This window comes from Micromys minutus, assembly GCF_963924665.1.
Source record: "Micromys minutus genome assembly, chromosome: 29".
Taxonomy (NCBI): Eukaryota; Metazoa; Chordata; class Mammalia; order Rodentia; family Muridae; genus Micromys; species Micromys minutus.
The window spans coordinates 33,666,138-33,681,452 of NC_137964.1; the positions used below are offsets into that span (position 1 = coordinate 33,666,138).

Sequence of the window (15,315 nt, forward strand, 5' to 3'; positions counted from 1 at the left end):
CTGGCATTTTATTGGGATGGAATTGTGGAGCCTGGGCCGGAGCTCACTGGACTCGCCTCCCTCCCGGGCAGCACTCACTGCGCATGCCTCTCTCCAATGCCCAGATCTCTAGTAAGCCATAGTCCACGTTCAGGTGTCTTTATTCAGGTTTTTATAGCAAAATGCCATAGAGCAGGGTCTTGTAAACAACGTGAGGCATTGCTCACAGTTCCAGAGGCTGGAGCAACCACGGTCACGGCAGTGGGTCAGCTCAGTGTCTTCCTTTGCTGTAGTCTCCATATGTTAGAAGAGGGCACGGGAGCTCTTTGGAGTCCCTTTATTAATTTTAAATTGAAGCCAGGCAGTGATAGCGCACGCCTTTAATCACAACACTTGGGAGGCAGAGGCAGGCGGATCACTGTGAGTTCAAAAGGACAGCCTGATCTACAGAGGGAGACACAAAAAAACCCTGTCTTGAAAAAAAAATGAAAAAAAAGTTTTAAATTGAACTTATTTATTCCTCTGTGTGCGTGTGTGTGTGTGTGTTTGTGTGTGTGTGTGTGTGTGTGTGTGTAAGTCAAAAGCAGCCTTCAGGAGTTGATTCTCTTCCCACCATGTGGGTCCCAGGGATCAAACTCAGCTTGTCAATCACCTTTGCACGGAGTCCATCTCCCGGGGTCCCATTGATAAGACTACTAAGAAGGGCCCGTCCTCACAACGCATGCGCCCGAACAAGCGCTCACACGAGTTGCTTGCTTTTGGCATAGGAATGCCGGAGGCACACAGAGTTTAGCAGACTAGGATGAAGCCTCCGCAAAAATGCTCCACCCAGAGTGCAAGCTGTAGCCCCCGCCGTAGTGATGCATGGGCCCTGTGTCTGCATCCCGAAGCCTTTGTCCACACCTAGGACTAGACTGCTAGCCCGCGGGACACCATCATGGGGATCCTGATGTGAACCCATCCCCACAGGTGGCCCGGCAGTCCCTGACTATGTTTGTCCTCATCATGAACGGCTGCCACATCGAGATCGATGCCCACCGGTTGAACGATGGGGGGCTGCTCCTGTCCTACAATGGCAGCAGTTACACCACGTACATGAAGGAGGAGGTGGACAGGTGTGTGAGGGTCATGGCTGCGGCCCAGGCACCGTGACGGATGCGCAGCTCTCTCGGTGGGAGGTGAAATGTAAAGCAGGCTTCCGTGAAGGCCTGGGGTTCTCTGGTTCATTGTGGGGCATCTGGAGAGGGTGCATGACTGGAACTCCATGCACCTGGCAAGAATGAGAGGGTAAGGGACCCCAGGCAACGCGTTTATGGTTACCAGAGGATTTAGAGCCAAACGGGATAACAACCAGCTCCATAATCTGTGGGTTGAGTGAGGAGGTGCCTGCTGGCTTGAGTCTGAGCTGCAGGGCTCACAGCCCCGGAGGGCTCACAGCCCCTGGGGGGCTCACAGCCCCGGAGGGCTCACAGCCCCCGGGGGGGGGGGGCTCACAGCCCCGGAGGGCTCACAGCCCCGGGGGGGGGGGGGCTCACAGCCCCGGAGGGCTCACAGCCCCGGGGGGCTCACAGCCCTGGAGGGTGGGCGTAGAACAGATGCAGGATCCACAGTTGGTCAGTGAGCTACCATGCTCAGCTAGGGATGAAGACACTGATGTCACCACTCCTGGGCTTCCAGCCTATGGCAAATGAGGTGGGAGGATGCTGGATGCTGCAAGCTCTAGGCATGGAGCATTGCATGATGGGAACAGGTACCTCCAGCTCCCATCTGCCTGACCATGCTGAAGTCACAGTGGTACAGCGATGAGCCAGGCAGAGAAGACCACCCATCCTTCATCGAAGAGAGCTAAGTATTTTAACCCTCAGTATTTTAGAGGAAGACAGGTTAGAGTTTTACCTTAGTACACCTACACCGTCTTCTAACCACAATCCAGCTGCTTAAAATATTCAAGATTCTTCTAGGCTGTGCCCAAAGCCTGCCTTCCTCAGTTTAGTTAAAGGAAGAATTTGGAAATCAGTTAAGAGTTGTTGAATAGTATTGGTTGATTTATTGAGGGATCAGTTCCCTGTGACAGAGCCTGGGGGATTACATCAGTAGTAGAAGCTGATTTTCAGCCACAGAGGTTGACAGAAATGCCTGTCCCGGGAAGGGGAGATTCCCCTAAAGTCTGGCGCCCTTGCTGGGCCTCCTCCATCCCCCACACTTCCCCCCCTTCCCGTAGTTACCGAATCACTATCGGCAATAAGACGTGCGTGTTTGAAAAGGAAAACGACCCCACCGTCCTGAGATCTCCCTCGGCTGGGAAGCTGATGCAGTACACGGTGGAGGATGGAGACCACGTGGAAGCCGGGAGCAGCTACGCTGAGATGGAGGTAAGTGCGGGCCTGCCCCGGAACTGCGGCTCTGAAACCCCGTCCCTCAGCCAAGGCCCAGAAACGCCAAACTCCGTGTGCTATCCAAGGATACATTTAAAAGAGCTCAGGTAGCACACATCCGGGAAGGAGCAAGAACTGCTTGGTGCCAGGTAGCAGTGGCACACGCCTTTAGTCTGGGCACTCATGAGGCAGAGGCAGGAGGATCTCTGAGTTCTGTGGAGTGAGTTTTGGGACAGCCAGGACTACACAGAGAAAGCTTGTCTCAAAAAAAAAAAAAAAAAAAAAAAAAAAAAAACCAAAAAAAACAAAAGAAAACAAAAATTGCTTAGTAATGGTGACGGCAATGATTAAAACCACAGGTCATCATGGACCCAACAGCTGCTGATCTAAGTGCCCTCACTGTGTGTGTGTGTGTGTGTGTGTGTGTGTGTGTGTGTGTACGTAAGCATATACACATAGGTATGTATATGTATATGTGTATATATGTGTATGTATTATGTGTATATGTGTATATATGTATACACACATATATATGTGTATGTGTGTATATGTATATGTGTGTGTATTTATGTCCACACACATATGTGTATATGTATATGTGTGTTTATAGATATGTGTATATATACGTCCGCAAGTTCCTAAGGTTGTGATATCTGCTGTATGCATGAAGAAATCAGACCCAGGAGGGTGAGCTGAGGATCATGCTTGAGAGCACCCAGAGTCAAGCGTCTGCGCAGGCCAGGTTCCTCACCTGCTATTCTCTGTGAGGGAGGGGACACCAAGGCTCATGGGGACAGCTGAGCAGGGAGCAGCATGGTCCTGTGGCTCCACAGTTGGCACCGTGATCACAGTCTCATGTCTTAGGCATCTTCAGACACCGGGTCAGGCTAATGAGTTGCAGGACAGACTTCAGGCAGGTGCTTCATTTTCCAAAGCACTTGCTGGCGCATGCCCTCAACCGTGTGCATGGGGCTGAATGTCTGCTTTTTATAGTTGGGGGTGGGTAGGGTAGCTCTAGGGCAGTGTGTTGTTTGGCAGTGGGACACTGTCTTAGTTAAGGTTTTACTGCTGTGAACAGATACCGTGACCAAGGCAAGTCTTATAAAGAACAACATTTAATTGCTGGCTTACAGGTTCAGAGGTTCAGTCCGTTATCATCAAGGCAGGAACATGGCAGCATCCAGGCAGGCGTGGTGCAGGAGGAGCTGAGAGTTCTACATCTTCCTCTGAAGGATGCTACCAGAATACTGGCTTCCAGGCAGCTAGGAGGAGAATCTTAAAGCCACACCCACAGTGACACGCCTACTCCACCAGGCCCACACCCACTCCAACAAGGCTACAGCTACAGTGCCACTCCCTGGGTGTACATATACAAGTATATACAAACCATCACAGAAATATGTCCTGGACAATTTCTTGGTCATGTGGACCTTGCATAACATATTTGCACAGACCTGGAAGGTGTCAGTCACTTGGGTTGTTGACATGACCTACAATGTCTCAGTGTTAAGTGTGTGCTGCAATTTTCCAGACAGGTGGTGTGACAGCTTGTTCATGGCAGCACACACACACACACACACACACACAGCTTCGGGCACCGGGTCAGCATCCTTATAGTCACATGGCACAGCCACCATCTGCACTATCTGTTACGCTGCAGCTGACTTTATACTAACCACCGTGTGTGATAGGATTTAACTGTGCTCTGAGACAAGCTTCCTTTGAAAATGGTTGGCAGCTCAGCAGTAGAGTGTTTGTCTAGCATGTGTGACACCCCAGGATCCACCCCCGGCCCTACAAATTGAAAAGGGAAAAGTGGCTTCTGTGTCCATGAAAGGGGCGGCACACACACCTGGCCCCTTGGTCTAATAGTTGGAGCCCATTCCTGGTGCACAGCAGGCTGGAAGAAATGACAGGTTCCTTGTCAGTCACTCTGGGTGCCGGCCCGGGGAACTCTGACCTAGCCTCTCTGCCAAACAGGTGATGAAGATGATCATGACCCTGACCGTGCAGGAGAGTGGCCGGCTGAAGTACGTCAAGCGGCCGGGGGTTATACTGGAGGCTGGCTGCGTGGTGGCGAGGCTAGAACTTGATGACCCTTCAAAAGTGCACGCGGTATGTGGCACGTAGTCCTAGCTGCCTTGGCTGGCCCAGAAGGTCCCGCCGGGTCGTTCTGTTCGGAGAGAGCAATCCAGAGTCTTTCTGTTCCTGTACTGGTCTGTGCCATCCGCTCAGGTGCTGATGTAACATGGCAGCCAAGCCCATCTTCTCCATTCCCTTCCCAGCTCTGACTCTAGATGGGAGCAGAGCCCCTCCCCCGTGATAACTGTGGTTTTCCCTCTGTCCCTCTCCCCGGCTTCGGGAGTCCACGCAAACCTCCTGCCTGGAGCCTGTTCTCTCTGGCTGGAAGGACCTGCCCCAGGCGTGGTCAGCCTGCCCTCAGCTTGCCTGCGAAGCTGCCTTTTGCTGTCTTTCAGTGCCGGGGAGAAATCCAAGGTCTTGATCATGCTTGGCAAGCACTTCACATGGGATTTAAAATTTTATTTTACTGTTAGTGTTGTTATTGTTGTTGGTGGTATTTGTGTGTGTGTGTGTGTGTGTGTGTGTGTGTGTGTGTGCCATCCTCTGTGAGTAGAGATTGAAGGGCAACTTTGGGGAGTTTCTCCTACTATGGGTTCTGCTGAGCTATCTCACTACCCCCATGTATGTGTGTGTGTGTGTGTGTGTGTGTGTGTGTATTTGTAGGTGTACTCATGCCAGCTTCTGTGAGTGATCTGAGACCACCTTTGAATATATTTTGTTCAATTAGCATGTGCTGTATTACTGTACTATACTGTACCAGCTTTAGATTCGCAGAATTAGAGATCATATAAAAGGTTCTTATGTTACATGCACCGGGTTTCCCTATTGCTAATTTAACAATATTTATTTCTAATTACTACTAATGAAACTGTCGTGATCATATTGGTCACAGTCGTCCACTGAATGTGTCTTAACAAAATGCTTGACTCAGATTTCCGTGATCTTGTGATTAAATATACATAACTTACAACCTTCTTCTCTCCCCACTCTGTGTGTGATATGTACTGTGTGTGCATTGTGTGTGCTATGTGTACTGTGTATGTATGTGATGTGTACTGCGTGTGTGCATTGTGAGTGTGTGTTACATGCACTGTGTTTCTGTGTGTGCATGCATGATATGTGTGTGTGTGTCCATCTGAGTCCACATGCTAAGGACAGAACCCAGGGTGTCATGCATGTTAGGTGTCATCCATTGAGCGTCTCTGCACCAGCCAGCCCTGCCTTCTCCATTGAGCATTCCAGGTCCTGGACTATCTCTGACCTGTCCTGTCTCAGGGGCTTGCTCATCTGTGACCTGTGCTAGTGGCTCACATAGAGGCTCCCTAGTCTGTGTGTGAGCATCCTTGTGTCTCTCAGGCTGTCTGGTCTGTCTGTGATCCTTCCTTATGTCTTCCAGGCTCCCTCTTCTGTCCCTGACAGGTCCCCCTGTCCCACAGGCACAGCTGTTCACAGGGGAGCTCCCTGCCCAGCAGACTCTGCCCATCCTCGGGGAGAAGCTGCATCAGGTGTTCCACGGCGTCTTGGAAAATCTGACCAATGTCATGAGTGGCTACTGCCTGCCCGAGCCCTTCTTCAGCATGAAGGTAAGGGCCTGCGTGACCCAGGTGTGCACGGGGCCCTGGGTGGAGCACCGTTGTCCCTGGAAGGCTTCTTACCAGCTGAGGAGCTTTGGGTGACTCAAACGGCCTCTCTGTTTGACTCTCTGTTTTCATTTCAATCTCGAACGCTGAGAGTGATCATTCTACCTGTTTGCTGTGGCTGTCTCTAAAAAACAAACGGAAAACAGCTACAGAGTTCGGAGCTTGCTCAGCGGCTTGAGAGCCACGCCCAGCAACCGCGGTGTGCAGCTCACGAGTGTCTGTAACTCCAGCTCCAGGGATCCAATACCCTTTTCTGTCCCGGGAGGGCACCAGCATTCATGTTCACAGCCTACACGCAGACACAGACACATGCATAGAATTTAAAAATAATAAGAATAAACTAAAAAGGGGAAACGGGTCAAGACAGATCTTTGGATTTTACCTGGCGCTTAGCAAGTGGCCCACAGCATAAGCTTGTCGAGTGATCTTATCTGTCCCTCCACACCATACTGGCTTTCTAGTTACCCAGCGAGGGTCCGACCCCTCCCTATGGGGGAGACTGGGGCAACCCTACTCTAGGTTACCTCAGAGGCTGCTGGGCTTAAGCAGCGACTGTCTGCGTAGCCTTTCACCACGCGAGGGTGTAGCATGAGTAGGTGGAGTTGGGTGCGCACGGAACGGTGGTGCGCACGGAACGGTGGTGCGCATGCCTATGAGAGGTGGCTGATGTGGTTGTCTCTCCGCAGCTGAAGGGCTGGGTCCAGAAGCTCATGATGACGCTCCGGCATCCCTCCCTACCTCTGCTGGAGCTGCAGGAGATCATGACCAGCGTGGCGGGCCGCATCCCAGCCCCCGTGGAGAAAGCGGTCCGCAGGGTGATGGCCCAGTATGCCAGCAACATCACTTCCGTGCTCTGCCAGTTCCCCAGCCAGCAGGTGCCTGCCCCGGCCAGCCCCACCAGCCACACCTACGCCCGTTCCTATGTCAGGCCTCTCGGAAGCTGGGCTAGCACCAAGTGCTGTGGACCCGTGGTTTCTTTTTAACCTTTCCTGCAGAACTTCAGCATTTCCTCCCAAGGGTCAGATATTCGATGTACACCCCAGCCCCCAGGCCTCACACCGAAGGGTGCAGATAACTTAACTCATTATATATCTCCCATAGTCAGGTCCCCTCTGCCTCCACTGTTGCCTTCTCCTCACCCATCACATCCCACACATCTCCGCCACTGGAGAAACTGAGTCAGGCCGGTTCCCGGAGGTTCACAATTCTAAAGGCTGAAACTGTCTGTTCTGTTTTTTGCAGTGCTGGGCCTCAGACACGCTAGGCAAGCACTCTACCACTGAGTTACATCCTGAGCTCCTGAAGGTTGGAATATTGTTCAGCCATGTAGAGGAATGAAGTTCTGATTCATGCTCCCACAAGGATGAGCCTTATGCTAAGGGCAAGGAGCCGGTCGAAAGACCACACGATGCAATCAGTGTAGAAAGGAAGTCTATCAGTGGCTGCCAGGGGAGGGGTGGGGGGAGGTGAGGCCCAGCTGCTTGAAGGAGGCTGGCACAGCTGTGTGACAGGCTCCTGGCTCAGCAGATGCGTCACGGCTGGAGCCCGAAGGCAGTTGTATCCCAACCAGAGGTGCCGAGGCCCCACCGAGAGAAGGGTGCGCTTGGAACTTTTCTGGAATTTCTCATTAACTCAGATTTTAGTTTTAGTTTTCTTTAAAAAGAAAAAAAACAATCCTTCTTTGGGGGGAGGCCGTGAGATGGCTCAGCAGGTAGAGATGCTTGCCAAGTAAGTGCAGTGGCCTGAGTTGGATCCTCAGAACCTGCATAAGGGTAGGAGAGAACAGATTCCAGGAAGTTATTCTCTGACCTACACACGTACCGTGGTGTATATGTCCTCATATGTACCACACACACACACATATACACGCACACACCACAGTAATTTAAACAAGCAGGCATGCAGATCACATGAACTCTGACCCTTCCCCTCCTGCACTGGATACTCCTTCCTCTTCTGGGTCCTGTATGAGGCCTGGCAGTCACACAGTTTGATCACATCTTTGTGAGACTGTGGGTCCCCAGGGAGACATTGAAAGGCTGAACAGGGCTGTTACGCAGAGGCCAGGTGACTTGGGTCTTCGAGTGCAACCAGTCTGGGACCTCCCCATGGTGGGTCCCCTCAGGATACTGCCCGGTAGCGGCCGGATCATGAGGCTGGCGGTGGCCCGACCTGTTTCGTGTTCTCATGCAGATAGCCACTATCTTGGACTGTCACGCGGCCACACTGCAGCGTAAGGCGGACCGAGAAGTGTTCTTTATGAACACACAGAGCATCGTGCAGCTGGTCCAGAGGCAAGTGCATCCGAGACCCCAGGGAGCCTGGGCAGCAGGGAGGAAGCCCAAGGAACGGGAGGCAGAAAGGGAATGCAACCCCCGCGTTTAGAAATATTACAGAAGGAAAACTGTGGAAGGCTAACACGCGGCACTTGTTTCAGAAGGAAGGGAAATCTCCAAAAAGTGTCCTGGCAAATGTTCTCAGGTTTGACTTTTGAAGACAGCTTTGTGTGTTGCATAGCTTATTGGAAGGTTTTGTTTTGTGGCTAAAAATCTGTTAAAAATCAACCTCCTTCTTTAAGTAGCTCAACTCTTAAGGTTTTTCCTTCTCTCTGGGATGAGCAGGTGCTGTTCTGGGTGCCAGCCCAGGCTGGACCATGGTTTGATGAACAAGTCGTAGCTCCTTTGACGGGTGGATCTGGATTGTACTCCAGTTGCTTTACAATTCCTCCTCCCCTCCCCTCCTCCCCTTCCTGCGTCTTCCTTCCTTTCTCCCCCCTCCCCCTCCTGCTCCCTTCCTCCTTTCTGCCCCTCTTCCCCTCCTCCTTTGCTTTTCTTTGTTTCTCTCTTTTCTACCCTCTATCTTCCCCTTCCTCCTCCCCCCTCCCCCTGCAATGTTGCTTGCAACCAGGGTTTTGTACACGCTAGGGTAGTGCTCCACCTCTGAGCTACATCCCAGGCCTCTGAGGAAGGGTCTCCCTGTACAGTTCAGATCACACTCCAACTCATAGCCCTTATAGGAAGAGTGCTCCTGCAAGCGGGGACCTCCGTGCCTGTGGTTCCTTTCCCTGAGTTGTTCAGGTGACAGTAGGCATGGTGACAGAGCGGCTTTTGGTTCCTCAGATACCGCAGCGGGACCCGTGGCTACATGAAGGCTGTGGTGCTGGACCTCCTGAGGAGATATTTGAACGTGGAGCATCATTTCCAGCAAGGCAAGACTGGTGTCAGCCACAAACTCTGGGCGGGGCTGGGGGAGGTGCCACAAGCTCTGGGCGGGGCTGGGGGAGGTGCCACAAGCTCTGGGCGGGGCTGGGGAGGTGCCACAAGCTCTGGGCGAGGCTGGGGGAGGTGCCACAAACTCTGGGCGGGGCGAGGGGGGAGGTGTTTTGGCTTCACCCTTCTGGGTGTCCTGTCTCCCCCACAGCCCACTATGACAAGTGTGTGATCAACCTGAGGGAGCAGTTCAAGCCGGACATGACCCAGGTGCTGGACTGCATCTTCTCACACTCACAGGTGGCCAAGAAGAACCAGCTGGTGACCATGTTGATAGTAAGATGGGGGCCCCTAGGTGGGGGAGGGGCAGGGTCATGTCTCCCTCCTCCTCCTCTCTCTTTCCTCCTCATTATCTCTCCTCTCCCCACGCCCCTTTTGGTTCTGTCATGGAACCCAGGTCCTATGCATGTCAGGCAGGTTCTCTGTCACTAAGCCACACCCCCAGCCCAGAGTCCCCAACTGTTTTCTAGGAAGGGCCAGAAAGTAAAGACCTCCCAGGTGTTTAGGTCTCTGACCTAAGGCTTGACTCTGTCATTGTTTATGATGTGACTGTACAATAAAACTTTATTCGTTACAATAGGCAGCGGAAACAAAGCACCTGCCCTGCACCAGACTTCCTTAGTTACTTTTAAAATATATGAATTAGTTTTAAAGGTTATATACTGGATTTGTTTATTGTTATCATCATTATTAGTTTTGATGTTAGGGCTCTTTAGACCAGGAGTTCATGACCAGCCTGAGCTCCATGGGGACATGGAAGCATGCTGTGTTGACAAACCCTGACTCCACGCTAGCTGCTGAGCACCCCAAGGCAGGTGGCCTCACCTCTCTGCTTTCTGCCAAAGGACAGTGACAACAGTCGGCATCTCGGAGTGGAGAGAAGTCAGCACTAAGGTGTACCCTTCCATTGTTCCAACTCCTCGGTGGTCTGCCAGGGGTCTCCCCTACTGGGGTCCTTATTACGTGGGTTTGAAGTTTTTCAGAATTTATTTTGAGGCAAGGGGTTTTCCCAATGACTGTGGTGTGCAGCTGGGATGAGAAGTTTAAGCCCAAAGAGATTCCTGTCTTTGGGGGGCCCCTCCCCTAAGAAAACCTACCCAAGGGTGGAGATCTCATTTGGCAGAAAGGTAGTCTTTCTGTTTAGCTGGGCACAGGACTAGAGCTGGGTGTGGTGGGCACGCCTTTAGCTCCAGCACTTGGAATTGCAGTCTGTGAAGCCAGCCTGGTCTAAATAGTGAGCTTCTGGCCAGCCTGGTCTACTGGGTGAGATAGATGATAGACCTAGTCTGTGGGTTATCCTGATGCTATTCCCTCCTTTCTCTCTCTCTTTCTCTCTCTCTCTCTCTCTGTGTGTGTGTGTGTGTGTGTGTCTGTGTGTGTGTGTGTGTGTGTGTATGTATGTATGTATGAACTCTCCTGGGCATGAATTTTCTCTATGCCCTATAACCCAGGCTGGAGACAGTAATACTGGCACTGGCCTAGCCCAGGCACCTGGGACCATTACCTAGAAGGCTGAGTGTTTCCCCAGCCATGGTCACAGGGGTAACACAGATGAGACTCATGGTTTCTCACAGCTTTTGATCCTATTAGAAATACAAACTACTTCATACCTTGTGCAGTTTGGTACCCAGGAGGCTAGATCAGTGATTCCCATGGCCACCTGAGAAGGAAAGGGTTTACTTTGGCTCTTGGTTTGACGGTACAGTTCATCATAGTGAGAGGCCGTAGCTGCAGGCGCATGTGGCGGCTGATCACGTGGCATCCACAGTCAGGAAGCAGACACAGATGAATGCTGCCGCTCAGCCTTCTTTCTCCTTTCTACTCAGTACAGGGCCGCAGCATAGGGAATGGTGCCGCCCACACTCAGTGTGGTGCTCCCCACCGCAGTTACCCTAATCTGAAGATGATATCAGACATGCGCAAGGCTCTGTCTCCTGGTTGATTCTAGATCCTGTCAAGATGACGATCAGGATTCCCTTAGGCATCACCGATGCTTGCAGTGGTTGACTTTCCAATGGAGCAGTGGTCCTGGGAACTTCTTTCCTGCTCTCATTTCTTGGGGTTCTTTAGCTGTCGCGGTGCGTCAGTGACGGTGGAAACAGAACACGACGCTGTTAGCAGGGCTGTGTGAGACCAGCTGCTTCCTAGACGTGAACAGGACACGGGGAAAAAACAGTGTGAGCTTGTGTATGCGAGGGTGCTAACCTGGTATGCTTGTGCACATGTGTGTGCACACACACTTGAATGCACATATCCACAGAGTCCAGAAGGAGAGCATCGGACGCCCGGGGTTGGAGCCACAGGTGGCTGTGAGCTCACTGACACGGATGCTAGGGACCTAACTCTGCAAGGACATTAAACATTCTTTACTCCTGAGCCGTCTCTCCAGCCCCGTACTGAGTACTCTGAATGTGATCCTCTTAGCCTAGTTGCTGGACAGCGCCTGGGCTCTGTGCGATGGCCAGACACAGGGATGGGTCGATGAGAAAGAACTGTGCTGCAGCTGTCTGGTCCTGTTGGGACTTGAGAGGGACAGAGTGGTGGCCGTTCTCGGGATTGAGGACATCGAGGGCTTTAATGATTGGGGCAGTGCATGTGTGTAGGTGGGGGGTGACCCAGCCTCCACTCTGTGGGTGGCAGGGTGTCTGAGAGGACGGTGCGAGCTCATCTCAGCAGCCGCCCCTTCTTCCCATCGCAGATCTGTCTCAAGTGGTGAGATACGCACGTGTGCACGTGTGCATGCTCATCCACACGCGTGTACTCCCCGGCACAGCCCATTGGGTGTGAGGGCATGTTTGGGGTGCATAAGTCAGTACGGTAAAAAGAGGCAAGGGCTTTTTAAAAAATTTTCTTTAAGAGAGGGCTTTTCTGTGTAGCCCTGGCTGTCCTGGTACTCTGTAGACCAGGCTAGCCTCGAACTCACAGAGATCAACCTGCCTCAACCTTCTGAGTACCGGGACTAAAGGCGTGTGCCACCACTGCCCAGCTAAGGGCCTTTTAAAAACTGTCTGGGTGTGTTTGGAGAGTTGAGGCTACACCTCCCCCTTCACCCCTTCCCTCCCCTCCCCTCTCCATCTGATACCCTTCCCCTCACCTCCCTGCCCAGCCAAGTGCTGGCTCCTTGGGCAGAGCAAAGTCAACTTGGGTTGTGTCGCTGTCCCCGAAGGATGAACTGTGTGGCCCAGACCCCACCCTGTCAGAGGAGCTGACCTCCATCCTCACCGAGCTCACGCAGCTGAACAGGAGCGAACACTGCAAAGTGGCCCTCAGAGCCAGGCAGGTTGGTCTCGAGCGCAGAGCCCCCCATGTCTGTGGCTGCCCCTCTCACCAGCTCCTGTCACCTCTGCCCTCCCTCCTGTTTGCAGGTCCTGATCGCCTCTCACCTCCCCTCCTACGAGCTGCGGCACAACCAGGTGGAGTCCATCTTCCTGTCCGCCATTGACATGTACGGCCACCAGTTCTGCCCAGAAAACCTTAAGGTGAGCCTTGGGGGTGGTGGGTTTTCTTACCCTCAAGGAGCCTCCAGTTGAATCCAGTTCAGAGCGGCTAGGACGGTCCCAGGGAGCATCTGAGAGTTGCAGCACAGAAATGTTTGCAGGGTGCACAGGGCAGCAGGATTGAGGCTTTCCTGGCCAGTACAGGGTTAATGTTGACGTGTGTGTGTGTGTGTGTGTGTGTGTGTGTGTGTGTGTGTGTGTGTGTGTGTGTGGTGTGTATGTGTGTGTGTGTGGTGTGTGTGTGTGTATGTGTGTATGTTTCTGGAACATGCCAGGAGCCCTTTGTAATGGGGTGGGGGATTTGGAATAGGGGGACTGGGATAGGGCTGTGGACTGGCTCTGACTCTCTTTCCAGGCTTCTGCCAGGACCCTAGCTTATCATAAATTTCTAGGCACACACACACCAGCATCTGAAACTGGGACGCTGCCCTAGGCACAGTGACCCCACACTCCTTTCTTGTCTGATCTCCCAAGGCTCTGTGCAAAGGAGTCCCTGAATCAGGGACACCAACTTCAACAGTGACTGTGAAGTTGTCTGTGTCTGTGCCCCCTCGCCTCCCTCTCTAGCTTCTGGGTGGCACCTGCTCATGTTCCCTTTGCCTTTTGGCCCCTCCTGTTTCCCATAGAAATTAATACTTTCGGAAACGACCATATTCGACGTCCTGCCTACTTTCTTCTACCACGCTAACAAGGTTGTCTGTATGGCGTCCCTGGAGGTGAGTAGAGAAACACCGAGCCTTTGCTACCCACCCGCCTGCGTGCCCAGACCCTAAGTTGTGTGCCTTGCAAACGTGACCTCTTTTCTCTAAGGAAGGGGTTTCCATTTCCCTCTCACAGAGGATAAGCCGAGCTCAGAGACGTGGGGCGACCTTCTCAGGGCCACAGGGACAGGGCAGAGCCAGGATTCACACTTTGGTTTTCTTACAAAGTCCATGCCAGCAGCACCACCAGGGCCTGTGACATCTTGGGAACATGGGGCTCAGCCGGGTCACACCCTGGTGCCAAGCCAGACACTGATGTGTATATAAAAAAGAAAAGATGATATCCCAGGTTTCGTATAGAATAGAGTTTATTCAGGGTATGGGGAGGGGAGTTAAGGGGGTAGTAGAGGCAGAGAGAGAGGAGGAGTTGAGAAACAGAGGCCGGCCATGAGCACGTGGAGCGGGGGAGGGAATGGGAAGAGGAGGGGCAAGGGGGGTATAGACCAAGAGAACAAGAGGATAAGAGAGCAAGACAGACAGAGAGACATGCAGCATCCTTTATAGTGCCAGGTAGCTGGGGCGGAGCATACTTGGCGGTTGCCAGGTAACTGTGGGGTGGGGTTTACCGAATCCCAACACACACCTTGTCCAAACTTCATGAGTATTGAGTATCTCAAAGACTTTCTGTCTGGAGCAGAGGTCACAGGCCACCTCCCTTGAGCAGGGGATAGCTTTCCTGGTGGGGTGTCTGCCAGGCACTGCAGATCGCTTCAGGTCCTGGAAATAGGAGGCAGTGTCTCCCGGTCTCAGGACTTTCCTTACCCTGGCCTGAGCTGGGTCGCTGACAGTCTTGTATCAGCCTGGACATTCAAGCTCAGTGTCTCTGCTCCTTGTGAGCCGCTACCTTTTCCTGCATCTTTTAGACCTTGTGGGTCACCCATGCCACGCCAGCTTTGCCTAGGTCTTCACAGAAAATATAATCCCCCCCCCCCAAGTAGCTACTAAGAATTTAATTTATGTGGTTTGTGGTGTTACATTCCAACTGGTCAGAGTGGAGCTGACAGACTACAGCCCCCTGGCCAACGATGTCATAGCTTTTGTTTTTTTAAATAAAGTTTTATTAGAACACAGATACATAGACTCATTTTTCCCCCCAAAGGCACCATGCTACAATGGCAGAATCTAGGTGCTTCATCAGGACCAAGGTCTCCCAAAGTTTGAAATGTTTACTCCTAGTCTCTTGGGAAATCCCTTTCTTGCAGCTTAGAGAGCCTGTTCCTGTGCACAGCGCTTTCCCCCTTTGAAATCCAGCGATCTCTGTGAGCATTCACGGTCCTCCCTCTGCCTGTCAGGTTTACGTGCGGAGAGGCTACATCGCCTACGAGTTAAACAGCCTGCAGCACAGGGAACTCCCAGACGGCACCTGCGTGGTGGAGTTCCAGTTCATGCTGCCGTCTTCCCACCCCAACCGGTAGGGACTTGGTTTCTCCTTGTTTCTCTCCTCACTGTCTTGTCTCTGGAAGGATCCAGCCAGTATGTCTGGCTGGCTTCCACGCTGTAGGTCTCCTGCAGCCTTGTGGAGCGAGGATAACCACCCAAGCCCATCAAGGGACCGGAAGTAACAATGTAACCAGTCAGTCACATGGTAGCATTCAAATGTAGGCCAGTGAGATGGTCAGCCCTTGCCTGCAAGTCCAAAGACCTGAGCTTTCGGTCCTTGAGAGTCACATGATAGAAGAAAATGGACTCTTGGAAAAGTTGTCCTCTGATCT

At 52.4% G+C, this 15,315-nt stretch overlaps 1 protein-coding gene across 5 annotated transcripts in view; it reads left to right on the top strand.

Moving 5' to 3' along the window:
- ACACB (acetyl-CoA carboxylase beta) overlaps positions 1-15,315 on the top strand; it is a 94,269-nt gene that overhangs the window by 51,401 nt on the left and 27,553 nt on the right. For 4 of the 5 annotated variants that reach the window (XM_080940511.1, XM_080940512.1, XM_080940513.1 and 1 more), the window contains exons 17-29: positions 949-1,094; positions 2,201-2,351; positions 4,335-4,469; positions 5,873-6,019; positions 6,763-6,951; positions 7,319-7,381; positions 8,270-8,370; positions 9,196-9,284; positions 9,497-9,621; positions 12,512-12,625; positions 12,711-12,824; positions 13,469-13,558; positions 14,896-15,014. In XM_080940511.1, coding sequence (XP_080796637.1) covers positions 949-1,094; positions 2,201-2,351; positions 4,335-4,469; positions 5,873-6,019; positions 6,763-6,951; positions 7,319-7,381; positions 8,270-8,370; positions 9,196-9,284; positions 9,497-9,621; positions 12,512-12,625; positions 12,711-12,824; positions 13,469-13,558; positions 14,896-15,014 — 1,583 coding nt within the window. The remainder of the gene's footprint in view (positions 1-948; positions 1,095-2,200; positions 2,352-4,334; positions 4,470-5,872; positions 6,020-6,762; positions 6,952-7,318; positions 7,382-8,269; positions 8,371-9,195; positions 9,285-9,496; positions 9,622-12,511; positions 12,626-12,710; positions 12,825-13,468; positions 13,559-14,895; positions 15,015-15,315) is intronic. The other variant, XM_080940515.1, reaches the window with a different exon arrangement.